Below are 23,680 nucleotides of genomic sequence, written 5' to 3' on the forward strand. Positions count from 1 at the left end.
AACTCCATCAAGCCACCACTGTGCCACTTCAGGAGAAAAATAGAAGAGAAATGTCGGGATAAATTCTGCCAACAATGCCAAAATACGTCAAGCTGCAGAACATCAAGGGCGGTTTGGCCAATCCCGTCCAAGTCAAGAACCGCCTTACTGCTCACCATGAAGAAATCCTATCGGAAACTAGCAGTGGGTATCATCACGGGTCATTGTAAATGGGAAGAAGGCGATACAGCTGACTACTGTAGGCTGTGCGACGATAAGGAAGAAATAGAGACGATCGAGCATCTACTATGTCGCTGTCCTATGCTCACTTCAAGAAGACTGCGCATCGTGGGCGTACACAACACCCAATCTCTAACAGCATTCTGCCAAACAGAGCCGTCAGATCTGCCACACATTGCCAAGAGCCTGAGATGGCTTCAACGAACTGAGAACGCGACAAACACCAGCTTTACACAAAACAACGTTCCTCAATCTTAAACCGGAAACCGTACTCCTCACATCAATAATCATCTCTACAACAACTAACGAACACTACTGGATCACCAATATCCATCATCACGCTAGCAATAATCATCGACACACCAGTCATCAAGTCATTACCCCCCATTTCTACATCAACTTTATAACTGTAACACAACCATCAAAACTATATCACACCAATATCCTCTGGATATCGATCAATTCCGTGGTCTGTGGAGTGTATAGTGTTTCTGACGGTGTCCATTATCAGAGTAGATTTGTCGTCTCTGTCCGAATTTGAATTTTGCAGCATTTCCCTTTCACTACCATGATAAGGCGCCCAGGTATTAACGAGGCTAGTACAGTAGTTGCCCCGACTGCAAAACTGAAGCATCGACGATATGCTACGGCTACAAAATTAGAAAATATCTTTAAATTCTTTGAATACCCCCTGAGTCCTTATTGGATATACGGGGTTCATAGAAAAATTGATTCAATCCATATTGTAATACGTTTTGAAACAAACTTTTGGAAAGGGAGGAAACTTTAGTCCTAGCTGACAGAAGGACTTAAATGAATTCTGAGAGTTATTACCGGTATAAATCGCTCGCAAAACCCATTTTTCATTCCGATCATTTAAATGAGAATTTTTCTAGGAAAGGAAAGCGTTAAACTTTGTTTAGACTGTGCACTTATACGATGATTAAGTGTATTATATAGATTTATTTGACATATATTGTGAAAATGACAAAATAAGCGACTGGATTTGCTTAAACAAGCGTAACAAGCTTTTATTTTGACCAAAGGTGGATTTATTATTACACCACAATGCGCGATTTAACAGGCCTCCATTTTTGATACACAATACAATAAATTATTAAAAATCTTCAAAATCATCTTAATATGTTTCGTTTGAAATTCCCATTTTTTTTAGAAAATTGTTACTAGAATTTCGGTCTAATTATAGATCCTGAAATGACTTTAACCTTAACTTTTTTCTCAATACTAAAAACTTTAAGTATTTATAGCAGCGATTCAACAAATTACAACCTTTTACTACAGAAGGAAGGCGCCAAAATTTGTCCTTTGAAATTGTACGACCACTACAATTTTCATCGAACAAATTGCATTATTCGATTCCATCCAAAACCGGGTAAAATGAAATACAACGATTTAAGTTCCCAAGCCACTGAATAATGATTTGTTATGTAGGAAAAATGTAAAAAAGGTCATAAGTGAAATAGTTGTGATGGCCCAGATGGTGAACGGAAACAATGTAAAATTGCCATAAAATCAACAACAAAGACGACGATTTCTAAGCTGGTTTCCCCCATCGTCCGACATTGGTCATAACAGTAATAAATGTTCGTATTCATAAGCTCATAGCACAAAAAAAAGAACAAGGAACTGCTTACCTCCTGTACATAGTTATATTATTCCAGACTTTGTGCTTTCATGTGTTTGTTGTTGTAGCCTCTTTAGTTTCGAGCAAATTTGACCGTAGAACAGAGAAATCACCAAACCCTAACCATTCAAAAGGCGAATTGTTACACATTTGAGTTTATGCTTGAGGTTGAGTGATTTGCTGGTAACTGGGCTGCTATCACAATGTGCTGGGTGTTCGTGTGTGCGTGTTTGTGTGTGATGATATCAACAGCAAAAAATCTCTTGCTGGGTTGAACAATTGTTGGAGAAGTAGTAAAAAATAAATTGCCGTTACAAAAACTATTATTTGTGACAAAGGAAACCTAACTATGCGTAGTATAAAGCTTGTCGTTGAGCTCCTTTTCTAGATTTCGAAGTATTTATTTGTGTGTGTGTGTGCGTTGGATATTTTTTGTGTTTGCTGAGGTATTTGTGTGTGTATTTGTGTTAAAATAAATGTCCTTGTTGCTGGGATGCAGAACTGGGGTCCAAGCAGAGCCAAAGCAATATGATGACTTATTTCTGAAAATAGTCATTCTTCTTTTTTTTTTGTCAAATGACACCACCCCCGCTCACAGAAATAACTACTCTAAGGGGTAAATGGTTTGAGTTTATTAGTATGAGTGCATTTCTATAAAAAGAACAAAGATACTTAAAATGACAAGTCCTCACAAAAATGGGAAATTCGAACAACCCGAGAAAAAAGGCAACCAATTGTTAATGACACTTCCGAAAAAGGGTATACTACTACGGAAAAGCAGACCAACCAAGTCGCTTGACACAAACTCACAAAATTCATAAATAACTTTTCTACCAGCAACAAAAAAAGTATGTTACGAATATGAGCACAATAACAACTGGAGATAAATGACTACAATGGCGCAGTAGGGTATAGTGTGTCCTGATTTTTTCACAAAAGTTGCATGAAAGGGAAAACTTTTGTGCTTCTTTTCTTGAGTTCATAAAATTGCTAATAGTAGTTTGGAGAAAATCATAAAGAGCTAAAATAATTTCTTGCATTAAAAAAAGTTGCCGAACAGAAAAAATTTAATACTATACCTTGACTTAATGTTAATACTAAGTGGGGGGGAGGGGTTTATTATATAAAATTTGCACTAAAATATCTTTTGGTTGGTATTCACACCTAGATAAGCGGAAATAAGGATAGGCTTGAGGAGAAGGTTCTTACTGAGAAGACTCATAGAATTTTTATGCCTAAAAATCGTTCAGAAAATACAAAGATACATTTTCGCCAAATTTCGAAAATTTAGCTTGTATGTATATACTGAGGCTAAAGATGATGTAAGGGATGAAAGATACCAAGCAACGTCCCTGAACGGCTTTAACATGGCATAGCCCAGGACTTATCTTGGCCTCTCTTTTATCTCAAGTGGACACTAACCACCCCTTGGTGTCACCTGGGAAGCTGCCTTTAACACCCGTTATAGGTAGTTAGCTAAAATGTGCAGCGCGTTCACCCATAAGAACGTTAAAACTTGAGTGGGCTTTGGGATAGTAACCCTTTCCTCCAGAATCCAACATGCTATGGGAAAAAAGCTAAGAAAAAGGAAAAAAACCCTCTGAAGTTTACGACCGCCGCAAACGTATTAAGGAACACTTTTTATACAGAAGCTGCTGTTTACGCACTGGCAGATGTACATGCAAAGTACAAGGCCGATATTATTGGCCTAAAGGAAATACGATGGATTGGGAACAACACCTAAAAGTGACGCACAGCATTGCGGATTTGTAGTAATCGGATAGTCGGATATTAAAACATCTGGTCTCCAGCTACACCCTGGTGAATGAAAGACCTGCTACAATTCGGATAAAAGTTATATTCAGTTTTTTGCACTCATGCTCCCACTGAAAGCATGGACGAGCAGGCCATATATTTTACAAACGCTTAGAAAATATAAAAATTATTCTAGGCGTTTTAAATGAAAATTTTCAAAGGATGTATTTGGCCCAACAGCCGGGAAGTTCAGTCTCACAGTGAAAAGTATTACAGTGGAATAAAGCTGCTAGACTTCGCAGCGGCAAAAAGTTAACACTACCAGATTTAAGCAACTTGACATGCATAAGGGATCACGTTGTGATATATAGAAGACATTCATCGAGAGTGTTGGGTGTACGATCGTTCCGAGGAGCAAACATAGACTCCACGATGCTGCAACATAAGTACGTACCCGATTACACGGATGTTGGAAATCGGTAAGCTGCAATCACAACAGACACACTCAACAGCACAGTCCATTATTCTGGCGCAATTGCTTAATGAAAGCACTGCTCGTTCCGATGACATATGTGGTAAAATATTGCCCACTCCATGCAAACAACCTCAAAATCCATACTTCGATCCCAAAGACCTCCACCAAGGAACGCACGAAGAGAAAAATGCGGCATGTGAGGGTACTCTACAATGCGTAGTGCACGAGAGAGCTATCGGGAGAAGAAGATGCCATTTCCCATATTCATATTAGGTCAAAGATATATCCGAACGGTGTGTCTTAAGACACCATTTGTAGAGAAGTATAAGCAATTATTGCAAATTGTTGGTATCAAATACTAGCGAATATGACTAAAATGCCACAGATCCGATCCCCGAAAAGGGGATACGACCGGCCATGTTGGTGACAAAAGGAATAAACCGGCTAAAGAATAACAAGTAAGAAAATCGTTAAGTTAGGCCGGGCCGAACTTTTTATACCCTCCACCACGAACTGTATTGAAGTGAATTCCAAAAATTGCGAAAATTGGGATATATCGTCCTATGGGGGCTATATGAGGGCGTTGACCTATACCGAGAAATTTCAGGTGGAAGGTTGTATACCCTTAACGAAGACTAACTACCAAATTTCAGTCATTTCGGTGGGATATTGAGGTCATTACCTTCAAAATACCAAAAATCAGGAGGTACCGTTCTATGGAGGCTATACTAAGGCGTGAACCTGTACCGACAAGTTTCTGGGAGAAAATTTTATACCCCAAACGAAGACTAAATACCAAATATCAGCCAGTTCTGGGGAATATTGAGGCCGCAACCTTCAAAACACCGAAAATCGTGAGGTAAGTTCTATGGGGGCTATAAAAGGCGTGAAACTATACCAACAAATTGCTGGGGGAAAGTTTTGTACCCCCAACGAAGAAAAAATATCAAATTTCAGCCATTTCGGTGGATTAATGTGGTCACAACCTTCAAAATACCGACAATCTGGAGGAACCGTTCTATGGGGGCTATATGAAGGCGTGGACCTATACCTACAAATTTCTGGGGGAACGTTTTGTACGAACGAAGACTAAGTACCAAATTTCATCCATTTCGGTGTGATAATGAGCCTTAAACCTTCAAAATACCGAAAATCGGGAGGTATCGTCCTATGGGGACTATATCAAAATGTGGACCTATGTAAACATTTTATGGTAGAAATGTTTCTTAGCCTCTGGAAACACAAAATACAAAGTTACAACCGATTCTGGACTAATACATTCAAAATATCGTAAAGAGACGCGTACTATATTTGAGGTGTTATATGGGGGCTATACGAAGACATGGGCATATATAAACAAACTTTGGTAGATATATTTTTTAGCATCTGAAAACACATAATACCAAATTGCAACCAATTCGGTGGTCAAATGGGACAAATATCTTAAAAATTCCTTAAAACGACTACGCGTCACGCGTCTCTTTGTATGGGGGCTATACGAAAACGTGGACCTACAGAGCCCGCCTTCAATACCAAAATCCTACGTATATATTATAGATTTTACCAAAATTACATCCACCTACTTTAATCCGTTCGGCCGCTAGAGTGATTTCCACAGACGGACAGACAGACGGACGGACATGGCTATATCGATGTAGAATTTCAAGCTGATCAAGAATATATATAGTTTGTGGGGTCTACAATGATTATTTCGAGTTGTTGAAAACGGAATGACAAACTTAATATACCCCCATCTTATGGTGGAGGGTATAAAAAAGCGGCAGGTATCGATAACTTACCATCCGAACTATTCAAAACCGGAGACGACACGCTGATAAGAAGAAAGCGTACCTGACGAATATAACCTAAGCATCCTGTGTTCCGTCCGAATAGGGATAAGACTGTGTTCTCTAACTATAGGGACATAAGTTTGCTCCCTATTGCTCAGGATATTTGTTGAACGATTGAAGTTTATTGTCAATGGAATTAATCATACCAATGCTGCCTTTGACCAAACAAATCCACAATTCACCGGTTATTGCGTATCCTGGAAAAGACCTGGAAAAGACCCAATTACCATATTTTGTCGATTATAAAGCAGCATTCGATAGCCCATATACTCAAAGTAATTACAAGCCATGTCTGAATTTAAAATCCTTACAATGTTCATTCAGCGTTGTAAGACGACAATGAATAAAACCCGTACCGCAGTTAAAATAGCAAAGAACATCTCTGAACCATTTAGTACCAAAAGAAGTTTCGGGCAAGGAGACAGCCTTTCGCGTGACCTATTCAACATTTCCATGGGAAAGGTTATACGAGATGCAAACGTAAAGGAAGAGGCACAATAAACACCAGTAGCCACATGATACTTTCCTATGACGACGACATTGACATCATGGGTCGATCAGTAAAGAAGTAGCCGGACGTTTAGGACAGCCGAAAGAGACGCAGCTAAAGTGGGTCCGGTAGTTGAGGCAGTAAAACACGTTGTCTATCTCGGCACCACCGTAAACCCAACAAATAACATCAGTTGTGAAATAAGAAAAATAATTGTATTGGTCAACTTATGCTACTTTGACTTAAAAAAGCAGCTTAATAACAAAGCCACATTTCATCAAAAACAAATAGCACTTTACAAAACACCGATACTACCCGTGCTAATGTATGGTTCCGAAACCAGGGTACTTGGGTAAGACAGAGCTTGGTGTGTTTGGGAGAGATATTTTTTATTATGAAGATCTACGACCCAATATGCGTTGAGGGTTAATATCGACGTCGTCTGAACCGCGAGCTGTATCTGTTATACAACGACACCAGTATAGTTAAATGTATGAAGATACAACAATTGCGTTGGTTAGACCATGTTATATAGTCCAGTCAAAACAGACATGCGTATAAGGGAGAAATAGCAAACATTCCCACAAAGCTGCATTTTGGTGGGAAGCTAGGGTTTGCCATTAATAGTAACATCCTAAATGTCCCCATTGATCCCATGTGTGCAAACGAAATAACTCAGTGTCAAAGGTAATTTATGGAGGCCTTATTCATTTTTTTTTAATTTTTCTCAAAAATGGTAGGACCTATCAGAAATCGATTGTAGTAAAAGTTGTAAGCTTAAAACTTGCCTGTATGACTTTTCACTAGGAGTCACCATTCTTGAGATATCGTGATACATGTGTCAAATTACACATGTGAAGAAGTAAGCCGCGTAAGAACATCATGATGTGGGCCGGTTAAACACACAACGCCATGTGTTAGGTATTTCCATAAGCTTTTAAACGATACCCACTTTGCAGTAATCGGTTCAGTAGAACCGGGTTTAACCCGGTTGTAAATCTGGCTTCTCTGGTCAAATAACCGGCGAACCGGATCCGCCGCCCATGAAAATTATACATTTCCGTAACCAGCACAACAAACCCTACCTTTTGACAAAATTCAAAAAAAAAAAACAAGTAAAAAAGTGTCAGTCGGCTTTGCCGACAGATATATACCCTCAGGCAATATGAAGCGAAACTTTCACCTCCGGACAGATCGAATGTATTTAAGGTCTCTTCAGAATTGTGTGGCCCTTTTTAGATATTTGAACTTGCCGACAAAATCGTGGATAAGGAATTAACTGCACTAATACACAAATGTTGTACTTTTATAGGGCAGGTACCCTTAGGGAGGACGATATGGGCCATTTTAGAAGTAAAACTAAATTTTGACAACATATTAGGAGATCCAAAGTTTGGACCAATTGGTTGCCCCAATCAAGTGATATCGTCCTAGCATTTTAGTGACATTTTTAAAATATTGGGGAGAAGTACCGGAAGTTGTGGACCGGTATTGGCCCATGAAACTAAGTTTGGATATAATATGACGAAGACCAAATGTTGGACCAAATCGTTTGAACAGTTCGATAGTTATCGTGCTCTCCGACCGCCACATATGGTGAAATATGGACTTGCCCCTGAAAAAACTTTTACCGTCGTAATGGAGGTAGCGAATGCAAGTTGCTTCAACAAAAATCAAAGTGATTCGAGAGCAGGTCTTACAGTGAACTTATCCGAAATTTTGTGTGAGAGGTACCAGAAGGAGTAGACAAATATAGTCCATATTCGAACCTGATCTATATCTGGTAGATATATTAGGATGTGCAAAGTACAGATTACATCGGTCACTCCCTTCAAGAGTTATCGTGCGCAAAATTTTTCCGAACATTTTTGAAGTTTTGTGGGGGAGGTACCTGAAGGTGTGGACCGATATAGCCCATATTCGAATTTAGACTATGTTTTGATAAAATATTACGAAGGCAAAATTTTGGACCGAATCTACAGATCCTTTCGAGAGTTATCTTGCGCTCCAACCACTACACAAGGTGTCATTGGGGCTTTTTGCAAATTTCCGGTAATTTTTCCAGGAAGTATGGACTTGCCCCTAATGAAACTTGTACCGTCGTATGGGGGAAGTGAATACAAGTTGTTGCAATTAAAATCAAAGCGATTCGAGTGCAGGTCCTAAACTCAACATATCCGAAATTTTGTGTAGGAGGTACTCGAAGGAGTGGGCCGATTGTGTCCATATTGGAACCTTATATAACTCTGGTAGAAATTTCACGATGTGCAAAGTATGGATCAAATCGATTACTCTTTGCAAGAGTTATCATGCCCACAAAATTTCCGAACATTTCCGAACTTTTGTTGGGGAGGTACCGGAAGGAGTGGACCGATATTGCTCATCTTCGAACTTAAACTAAGTTTGGACAAAATATTACGAAAGCCAAAATTTGAACCGAATCGGTTCATCCGTTCGAGAGTTATCGTGCGCACCAGCCAGACAGACAGACGGAAGGACATTGCCAAATCAACTCCAAATTGTCTGAAACACATTTGGTCCAAACATACTTGGGGTCTAAAACCATTATTTCGATGAGGCACATTTTGCCCGTATGAAAGTGTCTATACCCTTTCTAGCCTAAAGGCTGAGGGTATAAAAATCGTTCGTTCCCGTTGGGCACATATAAATGATGTGTTTATACAACCGCTATATCCCAATAATGGCTCCCTCTAGGAAAAAATTATAAAGACCAAACTTGTAGAGAATTTTTCTGTCTACAATATTTTTTCTATTCATTTTTTGATTAGAACCACCGTTTTCAAGAAAAAAACCAAAAACCTAAAAAATCCATAAATTTTGACTTTGACCCCGAATAGCTGTTTTTGCAAACATGGGATCGATGCGGACTTTTAGGACATTGCTTCTAATGACAAACCCTAGCTCTCCATCAAAATTCAGCTTTGTGGGAATTTCTTGCTATTTCAATGTCTGTTTTGACTGGACTAATAAGAATTAACAATAATGATAGGGCAAATGTTATGTAGAGGGCCAACTAAGTAAGTAGTCCATTTACGTGGACCTCTTAAAATAGTTATTAATACATTATATCCAACATAATTTTCGCGAATAATAATTTACTTATTTATAACCGAATAAGTCCGCAGATGCAAAAATATCCCAGTACTATTATATTTTATGTCTTCGTATTTTTTTAAACGTGATTTTTGAAATTACTGCGGTCATATTTTTCACACTTATTGGGATTTTGTTTTCCACTCTTAGAAAGAGGGTGGCATAAGGCTGGGAAAAAACCACGAATCCAGAAAAAATCATCACCATTTGTACAAACAAAAACTTTAGCAGCTGTCTCAAAGCCAATGAAGAATTGACTTGAGAAAATATTTTTCCAGCATTACTCCTTACGCAAATATATCCTTTCACTTGCTGTGAAAATCGAAAATGCTATTTAATCATGCCAAAAATTTTCTTCATCAAAAATGGTATTTTCGATTTTATTACCCTACACTTTTGTAAACCCCTATTTACCGTATAAAATAACAAATTTATTTCTTCATATTATGTACATCCTTCGAATAACTGTTCACATTCTTTCCTATTGAAAGTCATAAAACTTTTGCAAAAATGAAATGACCGAGAAATTGATGTAATCAGTTTTATATTCATCCGCATAATAAAATTACAACATAAAATGCTTTCATTTGTATTCTCTTTGATTTCTACGTTCTTCGTAAATTGCTATTGTTCGGTTGGGGGTTTAGAGTATTGAAGAGATTTTTGATTTTCCGCAAATACACCGCAGCACCAGAATAACAGTACAACAACCAAATCCCTTTTTTCATTTTGGGCTTACTTTATTATGTGTTTTTTTATATTTGGTTTCGTCCATTACCCATACATTGTCGCTTTTTTGTTGGTGTTCCTCCTTTTACTACATCCACTACTACATTGCTCTTCGATATCATTCAATTATGTTGAAATTTATTCATTTCGTCTGTATAACCAACCAATCACCTATACCAACTACCACCCCCCACCCGTACATACATATGTATATTTTTTGTCGCATTGACTCTTTCATTTATTTCAAGTTTTTCTTTTTCTCCGTCCGTGTTCGGTTTTAATCATTCACTTTTATGCGTACCAATTTCATTTTATTTCGTAATTCCAGATATGATTTAATGGCTGGCGTCACACGTGCCGAGGCGTTCTTCTCCTTTAACTCGGGTGATGTTCAATATGGTATCGAAGCTGACAGACGTTCGAAAATCTTAAAGGCCTACGTGCGGAACACCTACACCTATCATTTGAATGAAATTTTTGCCACCATCGTTAATGAGTACACCGATTGGGAGAGACCCGTTCAGCATCCAATTAATATCAGGTAAATTCCATGCAAAATGAAATAAAAGAATGAAACGAAAATATTGTAAAGAAAAGTGACAGAGAATAGTAAGCGCTCGTAAACGAGTCACTGCGTAAAATTTTAAGGTAAATGTGTGCATGTGTGTATGTCTCCTCCAACGAAGAGCCCTACGACAATATACAATTTATTTGCATTTTACCAAAAAGGGATGAAAAAAAAACACTCGTCGTGTCCACAGCCATGCTGCACATGACAACAATTTTCAATTAAATATAACTCCGTCATAATAACGAATTTGCACTATGGGTTTTAGTAATGTTAATGTCATTTAATCCGAATGCGTTTTTATTTCTTTATATGAAATATTTTTATTCAAGGAAGGTAATGTTGGCAAGATAAAGAGGATTACCCAGGAGGAACATGAGGAAAAGAAGAAACCTTCCTTCTGCCGGGTTTACACGAGGATAATTTTCTGAAGATAAACAAGTAAAAAGTCGTTAAGTTCGGTGGCGCCGAAATTTGTATACCTTCCACCGAAAATCAAGAAGTAAGCTTCTATGGGGATATAGGAAGACGTGGACCTATACTGGTAATACTCTTCTGGAATATTTTATAACTCTTGGAAGACGAAATAACGAATTTCAGCCAATTCTGTTGGATATTGACGTCACAATCTTCAGTATTACGAAAATCCGGAGGTACCGTTCTATTGGGGCTCTATCGAAACGTGGACCTATACCGACGAATTTTAGTCAAAAATGGGGCAATATGAAAGCGTGGACCTATACAGACATATTTCTGGCGAACAGTTTTATAACACATTGAAGACTAAATACCAAATTTCAGCCATTTTGGTGGAATATTGAAGACACAACCTTCAAAATACGAAAAATCGGGAGGTACTTTTCCATGGGGGCTATATGAAGGCGTGGACCTATACCGACAGATTTAAAGGGGAAGTTTGAGTACCCCCAACAAAGTCTAAATAAAAAATTTCAGCCATTTTGGTGGAATATTGAGGCCACAACGTTCAAAATACCGAAAATCGGGAGGTACCGTTCTATGGGGGCTATATGAAGGCATGGGCCGATACCGACAAAGTTCTGGTGAAAAGTTTTATACCACCAACGTAGACTAAGTACCAAATTTCAGCCATTTCGGTGTGATAACAAAACAAACATTGTTCCACAACATCCCATACGGGACAAGGGAGACTTCTTTCATATCAATGAGTGCACCCCGATTCATATTAGCTCAATGATATGGGACCTACTGTTTATCGCCGAGTCCGAACGGCGTGTCGAAAGACACCACTTGTAGAGAAGTTTTACAAGGCTGAAATACTCAGGAAATGTCGCCACCATTACTGAGGGGTATTTTGCCACCGTTGAAAAATGTTTGATGTTGCCTGGCCGGGGAATCGAACCACCGACCTTCTGTGTGCAAGGCGGGCGTGCATACCATTGCACCACGGTGGCACCCAATTTCGGTGTGATAATGAAGCTAAAACCTTCAAAATACCGAAAATCGGGAGGTACCGTTCTATGGGGGCTATATGAATGTGTGGACCGATACCGACAAAATTCTTGGGGAAAGTTGTATACCGGTAAAGAAGACTACGTACCAAATTTCAGCCATTTTGGTAACATAATGAAGCTAAAACCTTCAAAATACCGAAAATAGGGAGGTACCGTTATATGGGGGCTATATGAAGGTGTGGACCGATACCGACAAAATTCTGGGGGAAAGTTTTATACCCCTAAAGAAGACTACGTACAAAATTTCAGCCATTTTGATAGGATAATAAAGCTAAAACTTAAACAAGTAAGAAAAGCGTTAAGTTCGGTCGGGCCGAACTTTTTATACCCTCCACCACAAATTTCAGCCATTTCGGTGGATTAATGTGGCCACAACCTTCAAAATACCGAAATTCGGAAGGTACCGTTCTATGGGGGATATATGATGGCGTGGACCTATACCTACAAATTGCTGGGAGAAAGTTTTATACGCCTAAAGAAGACTAAATACCAAATTTCAGCCATATCGGTGTGATAATGAGGCTAAAACGTTCAAAATATCGAAAATCGGGAGATATTGTATTATGGGGGCTATATCAACACGTGGACCCATATAAACATGTTATGGTAGAAATGTTTCTTATCATCTGGAAACACAAAATACAAAGTTACAACCGATTCTTTGGTCAAATGGGTCTAATACATTCAAAATATATTAAAATGACGCGTACTTTATAAGGGCTCTTATGTGGGAACTATACCAAAACGTGGTCCTATATAACCCAACTTTGGTAGGAATGTTTTCTGGCCTTTGAAGACACAAAATACCAAATTACAACCAATTCTGTGGTCAAATGGGTCTAATACATTCAAAATATATTAAAATGACGCGTACTTTATATGGGGCCTTATATGGGGGCTATACCAAAACGTGGGCCTATATAACCCAACTTTGGTAGGAATATTTTTTGGCCTCTGGAGACACAAAGTACCAAATTACAACCAATTCGGTGGTAAAATGGGCCAGATATCTTAAAAATTCCTTAAAACGACGACGCGTCACGCGTCATTTTGTATGGGGGCTATACGAAAGCGTGGACCTACATAGCCCGCTTTCAATACCAAAAGTCCTACGTAAATATAACATATTTTCCCAAAATTTCATCAACCTACGTCAATCCGTTCGGACGCTAGAGTGATTTCCACAGACGGACAGACGGACGGACATGGCTATATCGATGTAGAATTGCACGCTGATCAAGAATATATATACTTTGTGAGGTCTACAATGATTATTTCGAGTAGTTACAAACGTAGTGACAAACTTAATATACCCCCATCCTATGGTGGAGGGTATAAAAATACCGAAAATCGGGAGGTACCATTCTATGGGGGCTATATCAAAACGTGGACCGATATATCCCATTTTCAATACCAACCATCCTGCAAGTAATAAAAACTTCTGTACCAAATTTTGACTCTCTATCTTTAAAATTGCGAGCTGTATCTTGATTTCAACAGACAGACGGACATGGTCAAATCGACATAGAATTTTATGCTGATCAATAATATATATATACTTTATAGGGTATCCGATGAATATTTCGATGTGTTACAAACGGAATGACAAATGTAATTATACCTTCCATATGGTGGACAATACCGAAAATCGGGCGGTACCGTTATATGAGGGAAATACCAAAACATAGACTTATGTTTACAATTTTTGGTTGAGAAGTTTCGTGACTACAGAAAACCTAAAATGTCGATTTTCGAGTAGTTTCGTCCAAAAAAAATGTTGCCAAAACCATCGAAATGTCGAAAATCGACATGTACTGTTAGATGTGGCCTATACCCAAACATGAAACTGTATTGACAACTTTTGGTGGAGATGTGTTGTGACTAACCCCCTGTTTTTGTAACTATTTTTTGTTCGTTCGTCTATATCGTAATAATTTGGGCATCCATAGCTATGCCCCTAGATGACATATACACCTAATTCTTCTTAGACACGTTCTATATATAGTTAAGAATTCCACATTTAAAAATCAGCGTTCCACATTTGCGCTAAGGCGAGTAAACCGATCTACAAAATTTGACAATTCCTGTGAGAACAATAATTTTTTATACAAAAACAGGGGGTAGTAGGCACTTTAAATGTCAAATTGCGGTCAAGAAATACAACTAACATTTTCAAAATTCCGAAAATAGGGAGGTACGCTTAGATAGGGCATATACCCAAAAAGTGGAACCATATTGACAATTTTGTGACCACTGGCAATCTCAAATGTCATATCGACACCTCCAAATAATAGTATGCTAAGTCTAAAAAGTGAGTTTTGCAGGAGAAGCTCTCAAAGTTTGGAAATTTTTTTGAACTTCAGCACTATGCTAAGACAATATTTGTTTTTAACTTCTGTTCGGATTGACCGATCATTACCAAAATTAGACAGAATTTAAGTTAAAGGACGTTCGACACCTCCAAATAATAGTTTGCTAGTTCTGAAAAGCGCGTTTTGCAGGACAAGCTCTAAAAGTTTTGAAATTTCTTTGACCTTCAGTACTATGCTAAGTAAATATTTGTTTATAACTTCTGTTCGGATTGTCCGATCATTACCAAAATTTGACAGAATTTAAGTTAAAGGACGTTAAATATAAAAATGTAAAGAACTTGAAAACATGCTAAGTCGATATAGTCGATGTATTTCCGTCAAACTGTGTAGCTAAAAGTCTCAAAATACCTTATATCGTATGGTACTGTTATATGGAGGCTAGGGATACGTAAAATCGATTTCGGTTAATCGATTATTAACCGTAAAATCTCCAAAAGTCATAGTCGACTATTGACTTTGCGAAAACCGAATAATCGATTATTCTTAGTCGACTTTCGGAAGACGGAGTCAATTATTATTCGTAGTCAACCACTAGTCGTAGTCTATTATTATTCGTAGTCGGCTATTAATCGTGGTCGACTATTAGTCATAGTTGACTATTGGGTGTGCTAAAACCGCATAATTGACGGTGCTTTTTCTATACATATAACTATCACGGATCGCATCAATGAAAATGGTCGATTATATTCGATTATAATCGGTTTTCGGCGGTTAACGATTAATCGAAATTTGACTTTTAGAACACTCTCAAATAATCGACTAACCGGAAATCGAGTTTTAAGTTTTTCACGAAAACCGAATAATCAAAAAACCGATTATTGCAATTCACTGCGTATCCCTAATGGAGGCTATACCCAAACGTGGACCTATCTTGCCAATTTTTAGTAAATAAGTTGTTTGGTCATTTGGAACCTCAAATGTGAAATTTCAGCTAATTCGGTCAAAAACAATCTGAAATTTGAATTTAAGATTACTGTTGGATTGTAAGATTGAGATATAAAGGCAGTTTTGAAAATTCGTACATATGTGTACGAAAAGAACTAAGTAGTACTAAATTTTGTATAATGTGGATTTGGGTGAACGGATAGAGCTGAAAACTTGCAATTTGGGATTAAAATTCCTGTTAGAGTATAGAATTGAGATATGGATGTAGTTTTAGAAATTCGTACTTATGTGTATGAAATGTACCAAATGGTACTAAATTTTGCACAGCTTGGATTTGGTTGGCGGATAGAATTGAAATCCTTAAATTTGAATTTAAGATTATTGTTTGAGTATCAGATTGAGATATGGAAGTTGTTTTGAAAATTTGTACTTATGTGTACGAAAAATACTAAAATGTACTAAAATTGGTAATATATCAAAATTTTGACATTGAATGAAAATCAAGGCTGAGAGGTAGAGTTGATACAAGGAGGAGTTTTTGGAAATGTGAACTCATGTGTACGAAAGGTACTAAATGGTACTAAATTTGGTACAATTAAGATTTGGGCTAACCGGTTGAGTTGGAGTCCTGAAATTTGGACTAAAGTTTTGGGAATTCATACACATGGGTACGAAAAGTACTAAATGTGGTACAATTTGGATTTGGGTGAACGAATAGAGATAGAATCCTGAAATTTCGAATTAAGATTAATGTTGGAGTGTAGGATTGAAGTAGTTTTGGAAATTAGTACATATGGGCAAGAAAAGTACTAAATGGTTCTGAATTTAATACAATTTGAATTTGAGTGAACGAACAGAGCAGAGATTTGAAATTAATATTACTGTTGGAGTGTAGGAATGAAGAAGTTTTAGAAATTCGTACTTATGGGTACGAAGAGTACTACTTTGGTCCAATTTGGAATTAGGTGCTGCAATCCTGAAATTTGGATTAAGATTACTTGTATTTGTAAAAGTTGAGTAAACTGTGTGGTAGTTGTTATAGTTGTAGCTACCTTATATCAAAGTAGGTTTCGTCGATGATTACAATGATGAAAGAAGATATTATGCAATTATTATAGGACAATTACGCTTCCATATACAGTTGAGAAATCGCGCAGTTGAGAATGGGTGTGCCCAATTGTGAAATTTTTTGGCTTGGCAGAGCATGAAATGGTGTAGTGTTATGTGCGGTGATTAACCACATTTAGGTCCTACAACTCAGACATTGAGTTTCAGGAATCAGTGATTGCTTTTTGGTTATCTAGAGATACTAGATCATAGCTAAGCTCTTCTCATAATCGCTTATGGGGTGTGGTCTCACACCTAGTACAATTTCATTCGCGTATGATGGAGTTTATTTGTGTCCCACGCTTTTGGGTACCTGCTTCCGTAAACCTTCTGTAAGGGGTATATCGAAAGCAAAACCTGGAAAGGAAAGTAGAAATTATCACCTTTATGTGAATGAATGCCTCGACGAGCTGAGTCGATCTGGCTATGTGTGTCCGTCCTTCCGCATGTCCGTCTGTCCATCTAAACATTGTAATCACGCTACAGGACGCAATTTTAATCCGATCGTCACAATTTTGGGTGATGATGAAGCCTATTGATTTTGGTAATGGTCGGATAATATTCAGGCAAAAAACGTATTTGGAGAAAAAGTCTACGTTTTATTTGAAAGCGAATATCTCTCTTCTGTAAGAGGTATATCGAAAGGAAAACCTGGCAAGGAAAGTAGAAAATATCACCTTAACAAAGATGTCACCTTTCCGTGTATTTTCAATAGTGTCACATTTTGTGCTTGATACTGGCGGTCTTCCGGTGCTTTTAAACGGTATTAAGCGGATATTCTTAGAACTAAATTCTGGGTTTTTTGATGACTTCTTCACTGCATACTGCTTATATCGGGCGTTCATATTATCTCCGTATAATCAATGATAACCTTATTGAAAAAGAGGATGGTTCTTAGTGTATATTGAATAATTGAATATAGTGCTAATAAGTACCATAGCCTCGAAGTCAATCATCCCCAATACCGCTGTAGGAGGAAGTTTTACCGTAAAGGCATACATATAAGACTGTTGTAGTGAAGTAAGCATGTATTCGAAATGCTGTTAGTATTTTACCCCCAGAGGTGAATCTAGAGACTAGATGCTGTAACCTCCGATTAAATGCAAACCCATACACAGACTCACATTAATAGTTGTCATTAAATAAAATAATTGACACTTTAAAAAGGTTTTATTCGATAAGTCGCTGTTTTTCAAATTTATTTGAATGTATTTGAGAAACTTCGAACCATTGTGGTTTCTTTCCAAAAGAAAACTTCTTGGAGACGGAAGTGTTATGTAAATAAAATTAAAATGATATACCAGCACCTATAATTCCATGAAACCCCATTGTTTTAAAATTTACAGTTACGGGCTCTGCAATTTCCTATTGTTGAAAATGTTTCCCATGTTTCAACTGTAAAAATTGTTCAATATTTCACCGTTTTTGTGGATATAACCTTTAATCTTCTCACTCATACCATTGTGCAAATATTGAATGGGACTTTAAATATGAATTCAATTGAATTTTCAACACGTTCACATGTATTCGATTACCAATTACTTTGGTCGAACAATTGTTTTTTGTTTCTGCTTTTTGTTTTCATCGTGCATTTTTTTGAATTATAAACGAAACCTGACCGTGGAGCGTATACAAAATAATTCAGCGCACATTCAACAACTCATAAGCGGGCTGTAGTATCTGCTATTCCTGCACAATAAAAACAAAACAAAAAATTTAAATTTCAAATGAAAAGTCAAATTAATATTTCATTTAAATTATCCATCCATCATAATTTTATGTTTTGTTTGCAAATAAAAAAACAACGTCTCACATCTGTATATGTATGTGGGTGTGTGTGTATGTTAAGGAATACAATACGCTGATAAACACAAATTTTGTCATGGCCACGGGTAATGTGTTTAGGGCACACACAAAATAATTGGATTTTTGCATTCTTTTTTTTCATTTGCCACATGTCACAACAAGTAGAAACTAATGATGTATACATTCTTGGTTGACTTTATTTTTAATATGGATGTACATATATATGCTGAATTTTCCACAGACATACCATTGAATTTTTTTATTGAGGATATCCTTGCAGACGCTAAACTTGTCAGAGGATGTTTGAAAGAATTTTGTTTTGTATACAGTTATATCATAAAGGGTTTAATTTCCGTCTGAAAATGCGTTTTAAATACTAAATGTTTTATGACGTTCAGAAAATATTATTAAATTTTCTGCTTCAACGGGTTATATTCGACAAAGTCACTTTTTACAAAATACAAATTTATTGGAATAAATTACAACTAGAAATGACAAGACCAAACTGTCCACCACAGCACATTTATTACAAACCAAAAACATTTTTATCGTAATGAGAAATAGTCCATAGAAATATTATACCAGCAAATAACTTGGCTTGCGACACCCCTAAGCGTAGTATCCCATGTATCCTCCTTACATTTCGAGTGACATATGACTCCCAAAAAAAGGGGAATGTTCAACAAAACATTTGTCAAATGACAAAAAACACAAACCTGTCAAATTTAGCCCAACCGGAATAAAGAAAAAAAAAACAACCAAACAATGTTTGCCATTTTTTATGCCAAGGATAAAATTCTTGAAAATTGTTGTTCTTATTGCTTTTTATTTATATTTTGATTAATTTGCCAGGTAAAAACGTTATCGCACAAACAAAGTTACATATATCCATACAGAGGCAGCCGAGACAGAATATCAGTTCTTTAAACTTTTCTTAGATATACCTCCAAGTGTCGACCTTTTATGTTGTCTCTTCAATCTGACATACCACGTTTGGAGATATAGTCTTTCATAAATTTTTCCCACCGAGACGTAGACTCCTACTTCTGTCTGAAAGAATAGCTATATTTTGAGATCCACATACGTAAACAATTATAATTTTGTAATTAATAGATTTCTACTTGTTGTTATTAATACACAGCACCTGGTTTGGGTATTAATCAAATGTCCAAAACCAAGTTTTTGGAGGTCTTATGAATAAACGCGAGATACATTATTTCACCTCTTTAAATGGATGCTGAAGGTAATATCGATTTGGGATGAATACGAAACCAGAATACATCCATGACACTGCCATATCAGCAAGACCATTCTTATTATCTTCCATCCTCTACGTGATACGCAAATACTCAATTCCATTTAAATATGGCCTCCTCTTATTATTCGGACTTGTTGGATCTATTTTGATCTTGATATTATTTTTATGTGACCCATATTTGAGATACCAACGACTGCATCCCACTTTTCAAGTCCACGAAAACAGATAAAGGGGCTTGTTTATAAAAAATTAATATATAAATTCTTTTTTTGTCTTTGTTAAACTGAAATTATCTGTAGTCGCCATATATATTTATCCATGAATGAAATTGAAAGCCCTTTGAGTACATTCTAAACTTGAACATCTATAGAATATTTCTATGGCTACCTTTGTATACACATAATTGTTTTGGGACAAAGTCCCACACTGTTTTCTCTTGCAAAATATAAAAATTCTATTTTCAATCCCAACTAACGCCCGAATGACATATCCTTTATGTGATATAATCGTTTGATTTAAATTGCTTCCAATAGAAATAATAATAAAAAATTTCCAATATCCTACTGTTTCCTAAATGTGGCTATTTTCATTTGTGTAACCAGCAATTTCTAAATTGATAAAATCACCCAAAAAAGGGAATACTCTCAATAAAAACACACACACACACGCATAAAAACACGTCAACTCATTCAAACAAATTTTCAATGAGAACAATCCATATTCTATATTTCATCAATACACATACACGGGCGCTGAAACAAGCTAACAAACATCCACAGAATTTTAAAATCGCTAACAATTGTGGTAGATCTAACAATAACCGTGCAAAAACAACAACATAACAATTTCCCACAAATAACACATTTTACACACGATTTTCAAATTCAACCACAACAAAAGTGAGGAAAAATCTGAACAAAGTTTATTTTTTTCTCCGGCCACCATCGAGATTTTATAATACAGCAACAATAACATCACACACACACAATTGAATGATTTTCAACACCTGAATAAAATGAAGCAAATATTCGAGGATGGGGCAAATGACGGACTACCAAGCAAACACACTACAACACATAATACACATACCGCACGAACTACATATTACATTTTTTATTGTGCTATTTCGTAATGGTGTTAAAAGCTTTACTCGCCCCCAGTGTCAACACCAACTAAATTCGGGTGGTCCTTGTATCAATAGCTGATTTATTCACACCATCAGCAGGAAGTTTGACAAAATATATACCTTAACGTTTCCTCAAACACAAACTCACACACACACATTTCATACATACAAATATGTACGTTGATATACTATATTTATTATACACACACATCATCACCATCAACATCATCAGATAAAAGCCTGTAACATAAAAAAGAGCCGGATAAAACACAATGAATAACTTGTCTACTATAGAAAATTATTTTCATACAATCATTGAAATTGAAAGCCAAATAAAACATTTGGTTTTGTGTATGTATGTACAAAATGGCTGGTGTGAAACCAGGTATCTTTTCACATAATATAAAATTTCAAAAGATTTATGGTTGATTTTAACGTTTAAGGTGTAAATGAATTCGAAACAAATTTATATACAACAGATCCATCTGATGAAAGCTTGAAGAGACAATTGAACAACAAAATTGACAACAAAAGAGGACCCAACCTTAGACTGTTTGTAGAGTGTTTAATTAGATGTTTTTTTTAAATTTGTCAAACATAGCTACGTTTTAGCAACAACTTTCGAAAGTATCCGACATATTTGAGATATTTTTTAAGTGGGGCAATGCTTAGGCTAATGGAAATTACCAATGGCAAATTATCGCTAATTCCCTTAGAAATTTTGGCAAAAACCTTAAAAACTACTAAAGGAAAAAAAGTGAGCCAATGCTATAGTCGGGGCCGACTATGTGATACCCTACACCACTACCCCTGTGCATAAGCTTTTGACAGGTAAAATAAACATATTAAAATTGGGATAGCTTAGCGCATTTGCTCTGAATGTCTTCATTAATTCAGGTCAATTATGTTGAAACGCATGGAAAAGTGGGATGTACGCCAACCATCAGCAGGCTTCTTTCTCTGTGAGACCCCCATCAACCCCCAACATTCCGATCAAAATTCCGACCTGTAGTGTAATTGTACAACAAATGGAAAAAGGAATGCATTACCGACTATTGCGATATCTCTGTTGTTTGACCACCAATGACAACCTACTTCACATCGTTGTAAAAATGATATTCGCTACTTTAATTGCCAGGTTTTGGTTCAGAAATAAACTATGTTTTGTTTTTCTGTATATTCGTCATTGGTTATTTATTGGTATGCAGACATAACCATTGGTTATTGCTTATTCCGACCCCTGAATAATATCCGACCATCACTAAAATCAATATGTTTTTTCCTCTGTGGGGACCCACATTAACACCCAAAATTTCGTGACGATCTAATTAAAATTGCGAGGTGTAGCGTGATTACAAAAAAACTAAAAAATGGGATGTATTTCCGACTATTGCGATATCTCCTTTATTTTGCCACCTACGCCAACCTGCTTTACATCGTTGTAAAGATGGGATTTTCTACTTTCGTAGTCAAACTTTGTTTTTGGAAGATCCCCAACCAAAGCTGTGATATTCGTCATTATTATTAAAATCGCAAAAATGAAAAGTTGGGTTCTATTAGCGGCTATTGCGATACCTTAGTTGTTCGACCACCTACGACAACCTACGCTACATCGTTGCAATGGTGATATTTTCTACTTTCCTTAGCATGCTTTTATTTTAGTCTACCCCATATAGAAGCGGAGATATTTGCTTTGAAATAAAATGTTGACTTTCTCCATTCCGACCCCTGCATATTACACTGTGACACAAAATGGAACTCAAAGTCTGGGGGGTGGAAATTTTCTTTTGGAGATGAAAGCCCTTGATGGGTATACTAAGAACCCAAAAGGAAATTTTCGCCATAGGTCAAGTTTCTGAGATATCGCGCGATGAAGTTTTTGATTTTTTCCCTATAATACTTGGGAAAATAGCTCCAAATCTCTGTTTGGCGTTGTTGTAGCTTCAATTTGAGGTGACATGTCTTCAGTCAAATCGATTGGCGAATCTTTTTGTAGAACATTTCATTCTTCTAGCTCAATGCCTTTCATGTCCTTTTCGTCCTTTATTTCTTGAACCGTAGTGAAGTACCACAAGATGAGATTTCTCAGCATCCAAATATTCTACAAAAATGTTGCTCAGAAGATTTTAGGTACGGTTCTCTTTGACAACTAATCGATTTTGTCCTGTTTTCATTGTCTTTTTTGACATTTAATCGGTTTTGGTTCAGAAATAAACTATGTTTTGTTTTTCTGTATATTCGTCATTGGTTATTTATTGGTATGCAGACATAACCATTGGTTATTGCTTATGTAGACATCTGGGGTGCTTCTGAAATATTTACCACAAATAGCTACTGTAATGATGAACACGTTAATAACAAATTTTCTTGGAGGATAAATCCGGTTATCTCAATTTTTGAACCGGATATTCCGACATTAAAACCGATTTTTGATCCGGTTTTAAGTAACCGATTAAACTTATATGTATACCAATAAAAAGCTTATAGAGTTGTCAATCAAATTAAATTAATTCGCTTCTGAAAACTGTGTTAGTTGCAGTTCTAGAATAAAAAAACCGTTTTCTTTAACCGTTTTTAAGGAAAAAAATGACCTACGGCATAACTGTCCTTCCGGTTAAGTAATATTATCTTCATCGACTTTCATCGCCAAAAAGAATTGTTCGCCCCCCAGCCTTTGATCTCCATATTTGCGCGTATTGATATTTTAAAGAAAACGGTTTTTTTATTCTAGAACTGCAACTAACACAGTTTTCAGAAGCGAATTAATTTAATTTGATTGACAACTCTA

At 36.7% G+C, this 23,680-nt stretch overlaps 1 protein-coding gene across 1 annotated transcript in view; it reads left to right on the plus strand.

Moving 5' to 3' along the window:
- Nlg3 (Neuroligin 3) overlaps positions 1–23,680 on the plus strand; it is a 370,712-nt gene that overhangs the window by 341,098 nt on the left and 5,934 nt on the right. The window contains exon 9 of the mRNA XM_073964459.1: positions 10,606–10,818. Within this exon, the coding sequence (XP_073820560.1) occupies positions 10,606–10,818 (213 nt within the window). The remainder of the gene's footprint in view (positions 1–10,605; positions 10,819–23,680) is intronic.

Source organism: Musca autumnalis, unplaced genomic scaffold (assembly GCF_047663935.1).
Source record: "Musca autumnalis isolate F117 unplaced genomic scaffold, ASM4766393v1 scaffold_1, whole genome shotgun sequence".
Classification (NCBI taxonomy): Eukaryota; Metazoa; Arthropoda; class Insecta; order Diptera; family Muscidae; genus Musca; species Musca autumnalis.